The 15,906-nt window shown below is 37.3% G+C and overlaps 1 protein-coding gene across 6 annotated transcripts in view; it reads left to right on the top strand.

The window, feature by feature from the left end:
* The window catches only part of SEC24B (SEC24 homolog B, COPII coat complex component), a gene marked incomplete at its 5' end in the record, with an annotated part of 94,063 nt that overhangs the window by 75,611 nt on the left and 2,546 nt on the right, over positions 1–15,906 (top strand). For all 6 annotated transcript variants that reach the window (XM_079700982.1, XM_079700981.1, XM_079700984.1 and 3 more), the window contains 8 exons: positions 781–904; positions 1,311–1,469; positions 2,249–2,422; positions 3,307–3,417; positions 5,430–5,605; positions 6,193–6,330; positions 7,563–7,667; positions 8,455–8,547. In XM_079700982.1, coding sequence (XP_079557108.1) covers positions 781–904; positions 1,311–1,469; positions 2,249–2,422; positions 3,307–3,417; positions 5,430–5,605; positions 6,193–6,330; positions 7,563–7,667; positions 8,455–8,547 — 1,080 coding nt within the window. The remainder of the gene's footprint in view (positions 1–780; positions 905–1,310; positions 1,470–2,248; positions 2,423–3,306; positions 3,418–5,429; positions 5,606–6,192; positions 6,331–7,562; positions 7,668–8,454; positions 8,548–15,906) is intronic.

Raw genomic sequence — 15,906 nt, 5'->3', positions numbered from 1 at the left:
TTTGCTAAAGAAGAATAGCACTATATTGTAATCCATTACAAAATACTGAGGTGTTTTGAACAGAGCAAAGTGTTTACTGATTCTTTGATACAGTTTGAGGGGTTTTTTTCTCATTTAACTTCCAGAGATGTTCTTTATCTGCCTGGGACTCAAAAGCTTAAGTATCTCTTCCATTTTAAACTCTGATATAATAGTCATACACTATAATTAAGAAGATTGAAACATTTTGTTGTGCAATGTAGCATAGTAATTAAGAACTTGGAGCCCGGCTCTTGCATTCTTAACTGTTCTCCAGTGCCACATCCTCACCTCAAGTGTCTTCATACCAACAGGAAAAACTTTCCTTAATCTGTTATCCTCTCATGTTGTTATGTAACAGTATACGTACAGTAATGGGTAACAGCACTCACTCTGGAGCCAGACTTCTTGGGTTTATTATATTCCAGCATCTACCACTGAATGACAATGTAATTGGTCAAGTTACATAATCATTTTTTTGGCCTCAGTTCTCTCCTCTGTAAAATGTTGGTAACTCTATGAGATATATGTTATTATGAGGGTTAAATAATTTATATAAAACATCTGTGCTGGCACATAAGTGCTTTATAAATGTTAGTGATTGTTATTATCCTCATAGGAAATTTGTGCCAACTACCTAGACATTTAAGAACTCCTTAGTTTGATAGGGGGACAGAGGATATCCTCTTCCTTATTTTAACAGACAGAAATATATGCATAATTCAAGGTTTCTAGCTCTTACTTTATGACCTGTTGACTTAGGTTGTACAGCATCTTGGCCCTGCAACTGATTTTTATAAGAAACTTGCTTTAGATTGCTCAGGGCAGCAGACTGCAGTGGATCTGTTCCTTTTAAGTTCACAGTACTCTGATCTCGCTTCTCTAGGTAAGGAGATATCATTGTGTTTATCTGCTTACATAAACATTTTTAGCATATAATTAAATCTAAACTCTTTACTAAGAGTTCTCAATAGTTTGGGGAGAAAGATGTGAATTAGATAATGTATATGAAAATTAACCGTAAACTTTAAAGCACTATACACATATAAAATGCTACTATGGGTTGTTGTTTTTTTCAAATACAATCCTTTACCATTCTGCTCAACAGTAAATTTATTATATATTTTACAAATGTTTATGTTTCTCAGATATATATATTATCCCCATTTTGACCACTTTAGTTTTTTTTCACTACGAGTTAGATTTTTTCATAATACAGAATGTGCACTGCTATTGGACAAGTAGAATATTATTGTTTCTGTAGCTAATACTACTTATATTTCTCTCTAAAGCTTGCATGTCCAAGTATTCTGCAGGGTGCATCTATTATTACCCATCTTTCCACTATACTCACAATCCTTCACAAGCAGAAAAGTTACAAAAAGATCTAAAACGATATCTCACAAGAAAAATTGGATTTGAAGCTGTTATGAGAATAAGGTGTACTAAAGGTATGAAATTATGTAAATTATACTTTATATTATATACTTTTGTCAAAATTAATAAGCATTCATATACTGATGACCTTTGACTACCTATAATAATCATAAAGGATTTTCTGCTTGATCCAGTTAGCTATACCCTGTTTTAAATATAGTTATTAAATAATTGCCCAATTTTTTAAGCAATTTGGATAAGTGGGCAAAGGTAATGTTTTGCTTTATTAGAAAGAACCCAAGAGAAAGTCCACATTGGAGGTGATTTCAGAAGAACTTGAGGAATAGGGAAGATCTTAAGTGAAAATCGTCAGATTAATAGTCTTTGCCTTCCTAATCATTCAAATGGTCTTCAGTTTACATTATCTCTTTTGTGTGAATGTTTGCTGGAGGGATTCTCATCCCTTATTTTAATTCTTAAGTAAGTTGTATAGTAACCTTAATTTGTTTAATTTTGTACATTAGGTCTTTTTTGTCTGACTTCAAATTACCTATAGGAAATTTTGTCTGACTTCAAATTTTGTCTGACTTTAAATTTTGTCTGACTTCAAATTACCTATAGGAAAATATTATAAGATCATCAATACAAGTTAAATGTGTAGCCTCCTTTTATATAACCTGCATTGGTGTTTTTGAATTGATATTTTAGAACCTCCACCAACAATCCAGTACTACTCCCCAGTTATCCTTTTAATTCAAAATCAGAGATATTTTTTATTTTAAAAAGTAGCTTTAGCCTGAGGTAAAGATACTAGTGTTACGTCATCTTTTATAACAAGTTTTCTCTTCTGTAGGTCTTTCGATGCACACTTTTCATGGAAACTTCTTTGTCCGTTCCACTGATTTGTTATCCCTCGCCAACATCAATCCTGATGCTGGATTTGCAGTACAGCTGTCAATTGAAGAAAGTTTGACGGATACTTCCTTAGTGTGCTTTCAGACAGCCCTGTTATATACATCAAGCAAGGGTAATGTTAACAGAAATGAAACGTAACCTGCAACAGTAATTCTCCCCTCCTTTCACGTGCTGGGAGAATAGGGAGAAAGAATGAACACCAGTGGGAGGGGATTTGGAAATATATGTATATGTATAACTGATTCATTTTGTTATAAAGCAGAAACTAACACACCGTTCTTAAGCAATTATACTCCAATAAAGATGTAAAAAAAAAAAAGAATTTGTGAACTAAGTTGGACTAAACTTTGTAACTTTGAGACTTTAAGTGAACATGTCAGTGAAGCAGTTGGTATCAGATTTGGAATTCAGGGTAAGGGACTGGGACACTAGAGACACACACACAAAAAAAGAATGAACACCAGTGGGAAGTAATAGAATTTGTATTAGTTAATCAAATATATGTTCCATTCTTTTTTTATATTCATTTTTGAATCTTTAAAGAATATCTTTTTGACTTATGGAAGATTTGTATTCCCAGGATCATACTACTATAATAACTCATACTAAATCTATCTGTGTCATCCTGAGCATTATTTCTATCCCCATAACATAAGAAATTCTGCATGGCACTTCAGGCCTACATTTGTTATTTCATAGTCTAAGTTTTCTGATATTTTATTATGTTGTGTATAATTTAGAATGAGTGATATTAAGATAAAACCAGAACCCAATTTTCGACTATATACAAAATATATGTTCATAGTCTGTGTTCAGATTTGGAGAATGTTTAATTTTCTTTAAAACATGTTTATTGTAAAACTTTGTTTTTGCGTTTCAAAATCCTGTTGGTGATTTAATACAATCAAAACACTAGCTTGAATAATATTTTGACCTGTCTGCTTTCTTTCTTGGTCTAATGTATTTTGCAATGACATGGATCCATCCTTTCATTAGGTGAGCGGAGAATTAGAGTGCACACACTTTGCTTGCCAGTGGTCAGTTCGCTAGCAGATGTATATGCAGGAGCTGATGTACAAGCTTCCATCTGCCTCCTGGCAAACATGGGTGAGTAAAAAAGTGAAGCAACAGGTGAAATATATTTTCCTGTCCTAAAAACTGAAGCCTGGGCATTTTTTTACCCTAGAAATCCCTTATTTAAAAAGTATATGTTTTACATTTTCATTTGCAACGGTGTGAATTGGACTGTTCTTACATTTCTTATTACTTCTTTAGTTTAAAAATTATGTGTGGGATTCATAATCACATAATCACATAACTGGTAACAACTCAAATGTTTCTCAAATCGTGAATGCGTGAACAAATTATGGTACATCCGTATAATGGAATACAACTCGGCAATAAAAAGGAATGAACTGTTGATATGTGAATGGGTGTGACTCTCAAAGGCATTATGCTAAGTGAAAGAAGCTAGACTCAAAAGACAACATGCATATGATTCCATTTATATGACATTCTGGAAAAGTGAGAATTATAGGAATGAAGAATAGATAGTGATTATCAGGGTTGGTGGCAGGGGGAGGATTTCACTACAAAGGGGCAGCCACAGGGGATACTTTTAGAATGATGGATCTTGATTGTGGCAGTGATTACATGGCTATGCATTTGACATACATATATGACACTCTGAAAGTAAATTTTACTATATGTAAGTTTAGAAAACTCCTTTGGAGAATTAGTATAACACAGTGTTTTGTTTTTTTTTTTTTTTTTTTTTTTTTTTTTTGCGTTACATGGGCCTCTCACTGTTGTGGCCTCTCCCGTTGCGGAGCACAGGCTCCGGACGCGCAGGCTCAATGGCCATGGCTCACGGGCCCAGCCGCTCCGCGGCATGTGGGATCTTCCCAGACCGGGGCATGAACCCGTGTCCCCTGCATCGGCAGGCGGACTCTCAACCACTGCGCCACCAGGGAAGCCCCAGTGTTTTGTTTTTAATGAATTTACCTTTTAGATGAATGTAGATGTAAAATGAACCTTGTTATTTTCCATGAAGTCCTGGAGAAAGATAACCATTATTATTCATTTTGGGAAAAAGTTTAATAACATTTACTAAGGATCCCAATATTTTTTTTTTTTTGCGGTACCCGGGCCTCTCACTGCTGTGGCCCCTCCCATTGCGGAGCACAGGCTCCAAACGCGCAGGCTCAGTGGCCACGGCTCACGGGCCCAGCCGCTCCGCGGCATGCGGGATCCTCCCGGACCGGGGCACGAACCCGCGTCCCCTGCATCGGCAGGCGGACTCCCAACCACTGCGCCACCAGGGAAGCCCCCCAATATTTTAATTGTCATTTTTTATCTTATATTTCAAATGAATTATACTATAACTATTTTTCAATAATTGTTTTATTTTTAATATTTCGGCATTTGTATCTCTGTTTTACTAAAATATGTACCTAGAGGAAAATAAGTTCCACACTGATATCTGGCTCTTCATTGTCTATATTTAGGGAACCTGTGTTTAGTTTGACCTCTTTTTTTGTTGACCAAAGAATGCTTTGACAGAGAAGATTTTAGAGGATCATAAGGGATAATTCAGATTGCAGAACTTGCATTGTTTATGCAGAAAAGAATGATGCTTTATACACGTGACTTCTGTTTGAGTAATGAAAAGATACCCAGAGCTTTCTCAGAAGTAGATGGATAGTACATCTTCTCTAATATATCAATAGCAATTAAGTGTTTTTAGGCTTAAAAAGATTAAAAGAAAAAGGTCCAAAACAACCTAGATTTGTTCTGATTGTCAGATTTATTCAGATTTAGTTCCAAAATTGTCTAATGAGCAGATTTTTTTTTTTTTAATGGCTGCACTGCACAGCATACATGATCTTAGCTGCCCAGCCAGAGGTTGAACCCACACCCCCCGCAGTGGAAATCTTAACCACTGGACTGCTAGGGAAGTGCCCAGATGCTTTTAAATTGAGGGAGCAAGTGAAATGTATTTTTCTAACCTAAAAATGGAATTTTTGTTGGTTTCTTAAAAATTGCATGTAAATCTTATCTCTTATAGTATTCATTGGCATCTAATGATTAAATTCTTTTTCATTTTGGTTGCTTTATAGCTGTGGATCGATCAATTTCATCAAGCCTATCAGATGCAAGAGATGCCTTAGTGAACGCTGTGGTGGATTCATTATCTGCATATGGCTCAACTGTCTCAAATTTACAGCACTCCGGGTTGATAGCACCCAGCTCCCTCAAGTTGTTCCCTCTCTATGTTTTGGCCCTTCTCAAACAGGTAGTTCTCTATATACTGTTAGATTTAATAAAGTCTTTTGAAATTCTTGATACATAGGTGAAAAATGAAACCTAGGTTTTCTGAGGGGTTTTAAATGTTTGATTAGACAGTTATGCAGCTTAGCATTGGAAGAGTTTTGAACAGGAAAAGGTGAGTGGAAAATGACAGTATACAAATACATGATGAGTATAAATACATACTGATGAGTCTCGTACAACCATATGCTCTCAGTCTAACATGTGGGAGCAGCTTGAATAATGGTGTGCGTATAGCACACTCATATTGTGTGCTCCTGGAAAGACTTGAAGGAAAGGATCTACTGTTCATTGAACATCTTCCCAAGTCTTAGGCACCACAGTAGGTGTTATATATATGTTCCCTGTTTTTCTTATGATGACAGTATAGCTTTGAGAAACTGAGTTACTTGCTCACATACCTACCTATTGAATGTCAGAGCTGAAAATTGAATCCAGGCCTGTCTGGTTTGAAGGCTGTGCTTTTTCCATGACTGCTGGTATATATTTGTTTTAATATTTGTCCACTATATTTATGTTTTACTGAAAAATGTGTATCGTTTTTCCATGTAGAAAGCATTTAGAACAGGTACAAGCACACGCCTGGATGATCGTGTATATGCCATGTGTCAGATAAAGTGTCAGCCACTTGTTCATCTAATGAAAATGATTCATCCCAACCTATACAGGATAGACAGACTGACAGATGAGGTATGATTTTTTTTCAATGTGTTTGAAATTTTTTAATTTAAATTTATTTGGGTGTCTTGATTCTACAGCTAAGGTAGTAATGTATTATTAGCAATTTCTTCCATCTGTTTTTCCCCTGTGGTGATAATACATTAAATAAGGACACAAACTATGGATTTGATTAGACAATAGGACTATTAGATACTGTCATAGTTACAGACTTTTCAAAAATAATTTCATCTGGGAAGTAATTCACCTTGTGGGTTTGCTTACATTTACTGCAAAGGTATGCTATAGAGTGGGCAGTTCCATCTATATTTTGAAGATATTGACTGTTTCTGATGTGAACAGAGTGAAACTTTGATTATATTATCGTAAACCAAATCTGGTATCCAACAGTATTTTTTTTTTTTTTTTTTTTTTGCGGTACGCGGGCCTCTCACTGTTGTGGCCTCTCCTGCTGCGGAGCACAGGCTCCTGACGTGCAGGCCCAGCAGCCATGGCTCATGGGCCCAGCTGCTCCGCGGCATGTGGGATCCTCCCGGACCGGGGCACGAACCCGTGTCCCCTGCATCGGCAGGCAGACTCTCAACCACTGCGCCACCAGGGAAGCCCCAACAGTATTTTTAATATGCAAATATGTAATGTCTTTTTTCTTCCTTGTGTTAAAACTCTGCTAGTTGGAATCGTCTCTGTATTTTGTTACTAGAGGAATGTAAAAAAGTCCTTTGCAGCAGATTTAGTAGTCATACTTTTAACATATCCTGATCCCAGAAGGGAAGGAAATGGACAGGTCATTTTACATATTCATGTTTTTATCTTTTAAATTTGAATACATTCAAGAATCTTTTAATTTAAATACATCTGAGCGTCTTGATTCTACAGCCAAGGTGGTAATGTATTATCAATATAGTTGACCCTTGAACAATGAGGGGGTTAGGGGCACCAACCCCTGTGCAATTGAAAATCCGTGTGTAACTTTATAGTCAGACCTCTGTGTCCTCTGTTCCATATTCAACCAACTGCAGATCATGTAGTACTGTAGTATTTATTTATTTATTGAAAAGAACTGCATATAGGTGGACCCATGTAGTTCAAACCCATGTTGTTCAAAGGTCAACTGTATTTTTTTGCATCCTACAAAATTCTCAAGTATCATTTTTCAGTATTTCATAAAGAACTAGGGGCCATTAGCTTCCAGCCTGTAATAATAGTAATGTAAGTACATTCACATTCCATCTTTTCCTTTTCAGGGTGCAATACACGTTAATGACAGGGTGGTACCTCAGCCACCTCTTCAAAAATTGTCTGCAGAGAAACTGACACGAGACGGTGCTTTCCTTATGGACTGTGGCTCTGTAAGCACCCACTACTGACAAAAGCTTAACACTTCCAGCTGGCAAAAGGAGAAACACTTACAGGGTCCAGCTCTGTTATCACAGATCAGGCAATGAAAGATGGATTAGGAACTCAAAGGCAGTAAATTGGTAACTGGCACAGGTGGTCAATTTATTTAAGAGAAGTAAAGAGATAAATTCCTGCCTTCAACGATTTTACCATCAAGAATCATAAAATTCAAAGGGACCTCAAGAATTTATCTAGTTCAGCTTCATCCATTGTCTGAAATGCCATTAATAATTAGGAGTTCAGGAGAGGTCATTGGACAGGGTGGTGGTGAAGGGTGTCAGAATGGGCAGGATGGCTTCATAAATGATGCCTTGTGATCCCAGGAAAGGGATTCTGATAGCCACAGTATGGGGTGGGGCAGGAATAGGGTAGGGGTGGGAGGCATTAGTTAAAGTACAGAGGCAGTAATTGAAATGATGGAACTAGTGGGTGAAATAGAGAAAGTCAGTTATCCTGGTTGAAGCATTACATTCCTGTTGGGAAAAAGGTAAGGAAAGCAGTAAAATATATTTTATGAGAAGCCTTGACATTTAAGCAGAGAAGATATGAACCACTCTAGATTCCTGAATGTAGATTCCAAATGTGCCAGTTACAGGTTTCCTTTTTTACTTTCATGTTTGTTCCTACTTGATTTGAGTTAGTATACTTTGCCTCTTTTATGCTTGATAATTTTGAGAAAAGTAGCTATACTGGGTTTCTGATTAGGGAGTTTTAATATTTTGTTATTGTTATTTTTAGGTTTTTTACATTTGGATTGGAAAAAGCTGTGACAGTAACTTTATAGAGGATGTGCTCGGGTATCCGAATTTTGCATCAATACCACAGAAAATGGTCAGTGGATTTTGTGTACTTGTTTAAAATTTTTTGTGTGAGATAAAATTCCCTTGAGTCACATTTTAACCATTTTAAAGTGTACAGTGCATTCGTTCTTAGTATATTCACAATGTTTACAACCATTTCCAGTATCTAATTTCAGAGCATTCACCTCAAAAAGAAACCTATATCCCCCAGTTATTCCTTTCTTTTTTTTTTAATTTTTGAATTTTATTTTATTTATTTTTTTATACAGCAGGTTTTTATTAGTCATCAATTTTATACACATCAGTGTATGCATGTCAATCCCAATCGCCCAATGCATCCCACCACCACCACCACCACCCCGCCGCTTCCCCTCTTGGTGTCCATACTGGTTCATCTGTACCATTTTTCTAGATTCCACATACATGCGTTAATATACAATATTTGTTTTTCTCTTTCTGACTTACTTCACTCTGTATGACAGTCTCTAGATCCATCCACGTCTCTACAAATGAACACAATTTCGTTCCTTCTTATGGCTGAGTAGTATTCCATGGTATATATGTACCACATCTTCTTTATCCATTCATCTGTCGATGGGCATTTAGGTTGCTTCCATTACCTGGCTATTGTAAATAGTGCTGCAGTGAATATTGGGGTGCGTGTGTCTTTTTGAATTATGGTTTTCTCTGGGTATATGCCCAGTAGTGGGATTGCTGGATCATATGGTAATTCTCCTTTTAGTTTTTTAAGGAATCTCCATACTGTTCTCCATAGTGGCTGTATCAATTTACATTACCACCAACAGTGCAAGAGGGTTCCCTTTTCTCCACACCCTCTCCAGCATTTGTTGTTTGTAGATTTTCTGAAGATACCCATTCTAACTGGTGTGAGGTGATACCTCATTGTAGTTTTGATTTGCATTTCTCTAATAATTAGTGATGTTGAGCAGCTTTTCATGTACTTCTTGGCCATCTGTATGTCTTCTTTGGAGAAATGTCTATTTAGGTCTTCTGCCCATTTTTGTATTAGGTTGTTTGTTTTTTTAATATTGAGCTACATGAGCTGTTTATATATTTTGGAGATTAATCCTTTGTCTCTTGATTCGTTTGCAAATATTTTCGCCCGTTCTGAGGGTTGTCTTTTCATCTTCTTTATGGTTTCCTTTGCTGTGCAAAAGCTTTTAAGCTTCATTAGGTGCCATTTGTTTCTTTTTGTTTTTATTTCCATTTCTCTAGGAGGTGGATCAAAAAAGATCTTGCTGTGATTTATGTCATAGAGTGTTCTTCCTATGTTTTCCTCTAAGAGTTTTATAGTGTCCGGTCTTAATGTTGGTCTTTAATCCATTTTGAGTTTATTTTTGTGTATGGTGTTAGGGAGTGTTCTAATTTCATTCTTTTACATGTAGCTGTTCAGTTTTCCCAGCACCACTAATTGAAGAGACTGTCTTTTCTCCATTGTATATCCTTGCCTCCTTTGTCATAGATTAGTTGTCCATAGGTGCATGGGTTTCTCTCTGGGCTTTCTATCTTGTTCCATTGATCTATGTTTCTGTTTTTGTGCCAGTACCATATTGTCTTGATTACTGTAGCTTTGTAGTATAGTCTGAAGTCAGGGAGCCTGATTCCTCCAGCACCATTTTTTTCCCTCAAGACTGCTTTGGCTCTTCGGGGTCTTTTGTGTCTCCATACAAATTTTAAGATTTTTTGTTCTAGTCCCATATAAAATACCACTGGTACTTTGATAGAGATTGCATAGATTCTGTAGATTACTTTGGGTAGTATAGTCATTTTCACAATATTGATTTTTCCAATCCAAGAACATGGTATATCTCTCCATCTGTTGATATCAGCTTTAATTTTTTTCATCAGTGTCTTATAGTTTTCTGCGTACAAGTCTTTTGTCTCCCTAGGTAGTTTTATTCCTAGGTATTTTATTCTTTTTGTTGCAATGGTAAATGGGAGTGTTTCTTTAATTTCTCTTTCAGATTTTTCATCATTAGTGTATAGGAATGCAAGAGATTTCTGTGCATTAATCTTGTATCCTGCAACTTTACCAAATTCATTGATTAGCTGTAGTAGTTTTCTGGTGGCATCTTTAGGATTCTCTATGTATAGTATCATGTCATCTGCAAACAGTGACAGTTTTACTTCTTCTTTTCCCATTTTTATTCTTTTTATTTCTTTTTCTTCTCTGATCACCGTGGCTAGGACTTCCAAAACTATGTTGAATACTAGTGGTGAGAGTGGACAGCCTTGTCTTGTTCCTGATCTTAGAGGAAATGCTTTCAGTTTTTCACCATTGAGAATGATGTTTGCTGTGGGTTTGTCATATATGGCCTTTATTATGTTGAGGTAGGTTCCCTCTCTGCCCACTTTCTGAAGAGTTTTTATCATAAATCGGTGTTGAATTGTGTCGAAAGCTTTTTCTGCATCTGTTGAGATGATCATATGGTTTTTATTCTTCAATTTGTTAATATGGAGTATCACATTGATTGATTTATGTATGTAGAAGAATCCTTGCATCCCTGGAATAAATCCCACTTGATCATGGTGTATGGTCCTTTTAATGTGTTGTTGGATTCTGTTTGCTACTATTTTCTTGAGGATTTTTGCATCTATAATCATCAGCGATATTGGTCTATAATTTTCTTTTTTTGTAGTATCTTTGTCTGCTTTTGGTATCAGGGTGATGGTGGCCTCATAGATTGAGTTTGGGAGTGTTCCTTCCTCTGGAATTTTTTGGAAGAGTTTGAGAAGGATAGGTGTTAGCTCTTCTCTAAATGTTTGATAGAATTCACCTGTGAAGCCATCTGGTCCTGGACTTCTGTTTGTTGGAAGATCCTTAATCACAGTTTCAATTTCATTACTTGTGATTGGTCTGTTCATATTTTCTATTTCTTCCTGGTTCATTCTTGGAAGGTTATACCTTTTAAGAACTTGTCCATTTCTTCCAGGTTGTCCATTTTATTGGCATAGAATTGCTTGTCGTAGTCTGTTAGGATGCTTTGTATTTCTGCGGTGTCTGTTGTAACTTCTTTTTCATTTCTAATTTTATTGATTTGAGTCCTCTCCCTCTTTTTCTTGATGAATCCGGCTAATGGTTTATCAATTTTGTTTATCTTCTCAAAGAACCAGCTTTTAGTTTTATTGATCTTTGCTATTGTTTTCTTTGTTTCTATTTCATTTATTTCTGCTCTGCTATTTATGATTTCTTTCCTTCTGCTAACTTTGGGTTTTGTTTGTTCTTCTTTCTCTAGTTCCTTTAGGTGTAAGTTTAGATTGTTTATTTGAGATTTTTCTTGTTTCTTGACTTAGGCTTGTATAGCTATAAACTTCCCTCTTAGAACAACTTTTGCTGCATCCCATAGGTTTTGGATCGTTGTGTTTTCATTGTCATTTGTCTCTAGGTATTTATTGATTTCCTCTATAATTTCTTCAGTGATCTCCTGGTTATTTAGTAACATTGTTTAGCCTCCATGTGTTTGTCTTTTTACATTTTTTTCCCTGTAATTCATTTCTAATCTCATAGTGTTGTGGTCAGAAAAGATGCTTGATATGATTTCAATTTTCTTAAATTTACTGTGGCTTGATTTGTAACCCAAGATGTGATCTCTCCCGGAGAATGTTCCATGCGCACTTGAGAAGAAAGTGTAATCTGCTGCTTTTGGATGGAATGTCCTATAAATATCAATTAAATCTATCTGGTCTACTGTGTCATTTAAAGCTTCTGTTTCCTTATTTATTTTCATTTTGGATGATCTGTCCATTGGTGTAAGTGAGGTGTTAAAGTCCCTTACTATTATTGTGTTACTATCAATTTCCTCTTTTATAGCTGTTAGCAGTTGCCTTATGTATTGAGGTGCTCCTATGTTGGGTGCATATATATTTATAATTGTTATATCTTCTTCTTGGATTGATCCCTTGATCATTATGTAGTGTCCTTCCTTGTCTCTTATAACATTCTTTATTTTAAAGTCTATTTTATCTGATATGAGTATTGCTACTCCAGCTTTCTTTTGATTTCCATTTGCATGGAATATCTTTTTCCATCCCCTCACTTTCAGTCTGTATGTGTCCCTAGATCTGAAGTGGGTCTCTTGTAGACAGCATATAGATGGGTCTTGTTTTTGTATCCATTCAGCAAGCCTGTGTATTTTGGCTAGAGCATTTAATCCATTCATGTTTAAGGTAATGACCATTTTCTTAATTGTTTTGGGTTTGTTTTTGTAGGTCCTTTTTTCTCTGTGTCTTCCACTTAAGTTCCTTTAGCATTTGTTGTAGAGCTGGTTTGGTGGTGCTGAATTCTCTTAGCTTTTGCTTGTCTGTAAATCTTTTGATTTCTCCATCGAATCTGAATGAGATCCTTGCCAGGTAGAGTAATCTTGGTTGTAGGTTCTTCCCTTGCATCGCTTTAAGTATATCATGCCACTCCCTTCTGGCTTGTAGAGTTTGTGCTGAGAAATCAGCTGTTAACCTTATGGGATTTCCCTTGTATGTTATTTGTCGTTTTTCCCTTGCTGCTTTCAATAATTATTCTGTGTCTTTAATTTTTGCCAAGTTGATTACTATGTGTCTCGGTGTGCTTCTCCTTGGGTTTATCCTGTATGGGACTCTCTGTGCTCCCTGGACTTGGGTGGCTGTTTCCTTTCCCATGTTAGGGAAGTTTTCGACTATAATCTCTTTCGAATATAATCAAATATTTTCTCTGGTCCTTTCTCTGTCTCTTCTCCTTCTGGGACCCCTATAATGCAAATGTTGTTGCATTTAATTTTGTCCCAGAGGTCTCTTAGACTGTTTTCATTTCTTTTCATTCATTTTTCTTTATTCTGTTCCGCAGCAGTGAATTCCACCATTCTGTCTTCCAGGTCACTTATCCATTCTGCCTCAGTTATTCTGCTATTGATTTCTTCTAGTGTAGTTTTCATTTCAGTTATTGTATTGTTCATCTCTGTTTGTTTTTTCTTTAATTCTTCTAGGTCTTCTAGATACAACATTTCTTGAATCTTCTCGGTCTTTGCCTCCATTCTTTTCCCGAGGGCCTGGATCATCTTCACTATCATTATTCTGAATTCTTTTTCTGGAAGGTTGCCTATCTCCACTTCATTTAGTTGTTTTTCTGGGGTTTTATCTTGTTCCTTCATCTGGTACATAGCCCTCTGCCTTTTCATCTTGTCTATCTTTCTGTGAATGTGGTTTTTGTTCCACAGGCTGCAGAATTGTAGTTCTTCTTGCTTCTGCTCTTTGCCCTCTGGTGGATGAGGCTATCTAAGAGGCTTGTGCAAGTTTCCTGATGGGAGGGACTGGTGGTGGGTAGAGCTGACTGTTGTTCTGGTGGGCAGAGCTTAGTAAAACTTTAGTCCACTTGACTGCTGATGGGTGTGGCTGGGTTCCCTCGTTGTTGGTTGTTTGGCCTGGGGCGACCCAACACTGGAGCCTACCTGGGCTGTTTGGTGGGGCTAATGGCAGACTCTGGGAGGGCTCACGCCAAGGAGTACTTTCCAGAACTTCTGCTGCCAGTGTCCTTGTCCCCACGGTGAGCCACAGCCACACCCGCCTCTGCAGGAGACCAACACTAGCAGGTATGTCTGGTTCAGTCTCCCCTGGGGTCACTGCTCCTTCCCCTGGGTCCTGATGCGCACAGTACTTTGTGTGTGCCCTCCAAGAGTGGTGTCTGTTTCCCCCAGTCCTGTTGAAGTCCTGCAATCAAATTCCGGTAGCCTTCAAAGTCTGATTCTGTCGGAATTTCTCCTCCCGTTGCTGGACCCCCAGGTTGGGAAGCCTGATGTGGGGCTCAGAACCTTCACTCCAGTGGGTGGACTTCTGTGGTATGAGTGTTCTCCAGTCTGTGAGTCACCCGCCCAGCAGTTATGGGCTTTGATTTTATTGTGATTGCGCCCCTCCTACCGTCTCATTGTGGCTTCTCCTTTGTCTTTGGATGTGGGGTATCTTTTTTGGTGAGTTCCAGTGTCTTCCTGTCGATGATTGTGCAGCAGCTAGTTGTGATTCTGGTGTTCTCGCAAGGAGTGAGAGCACGTCCTTCTACTCCGCCATCTTGTTTCCTAATCCCAGTTCTTCCTTTCTATTTTCCCTTGGCAACCACTAGTTTACTTTCTATCTCTACGGATTTGCCTGTTCTGGACAATTCATATACAGTATATGGAATCACACAATATGCAGCCTTTTGTGTTTGACTTCTTTTACTTCTCACAGTGTTTTAAAGGTTCATCCATGTTGTAGTATGTATCAGTAGTTCATTCTTTTTTTTTTTTTTGTGGTACACGGGCCTCTCAGTGCTGTGGCCTCTCCCGCTGCGGAGCACAGGCTCCGGACGCGCAGGCTCAGCGGCCATGGCTCACAGCCCCAGCCGCTCTGCGGCATGTGGGATCCTCCCGGACCAGGGCACGAACCCGTGTCCCCTGCATCGGCAGGGGGACCCTCAACCACTGCGCCACCGGGAAGCCCCATTCTTTTTTATGACTAAATAATAGTCCATTGTATGAATATACCACATTTTGTTTATCCAATAATCTGTTCATGGGCATTTGGGTTTTATTTCTACTCTGGGGCTGTTGTGAATAGTGCTGCCATGAACAGTTCATGTAGAAGTGTTTGTGTGAACATCTGTTTTCAAGCTTTCTTGAGTATGTAACTAGGAGTGGAATTGCCGGGTCATATGGTAAACTCTAAGTTTAACTTTTTGAGCAACTGCCAAACTGTTTTCCAACAGCTTTAACTTCTCTAATTGAAATTATTTTGCTGATAATAAACATAATCTTTTCAGTAGGCCTTTACTATATGTGTGTTAATACCAAAGAAATATGATTCTGAAAGCAGTTCTCTATACTTAATGGAAAAGGCCTACCTTATTGTAAATATATGCTTTCTCCTAAATGAATATAAATTCAATGTGATTCTTACCACATTCGCTGTTTATTTTTTTAAATTTGACACATTAATCCCATAGTTCATTTCTAAGACTCAACAAATGAGGGTAATTAGGAAAAGTTTGAAAAGAGAGAATACTATCAGCAGCGGGGAAAGCACGTGAAAAACAGGTCCTGCTAAATAAAATAGTAAACTTTATTTTATAGCTGTATTTATGCACAGTGATACTGGCACAATAAACATATCAGTAGAACAGAACAGAATACAGAAATGAATCTAATTCATGAAAAATAGAATGCAGTAAAGATTGCATTTCAAATCACTGAAAAAATGGAATATTAGAAAAATAGTATTTATTATATTAAAATGGGTAAGGCCTTTGTAAGTCAGTGGTAGAAAAGGTTAAAGAATGTGAGAGCATAAAAATAAAACATTTCTATCTGGTAAAATAAATAAAGCCAAAAGACAACCAAATCAGAAGATTATCGGTAACTCATATGACAGG

The sequence above is a fragment of the Hyperoodon ampullatus genome, assembly GCF_949752795.1.
Source record: "Hyperoodon ampullatus genome assembly, chromosome: 1".
Classification (NCBI taxonomy): domain Eukaryota; kingdom Metazoa; phylum Chordata; class Mammalia; order Artiodactyla; family Ziphiidae; genus Hyperoodon; species Hyperoodon ampullatus.
Note: the sequence above shows the minus strand (reverse complement) of the source record. Positions and strands in the feature narration are given on the sequence as shown.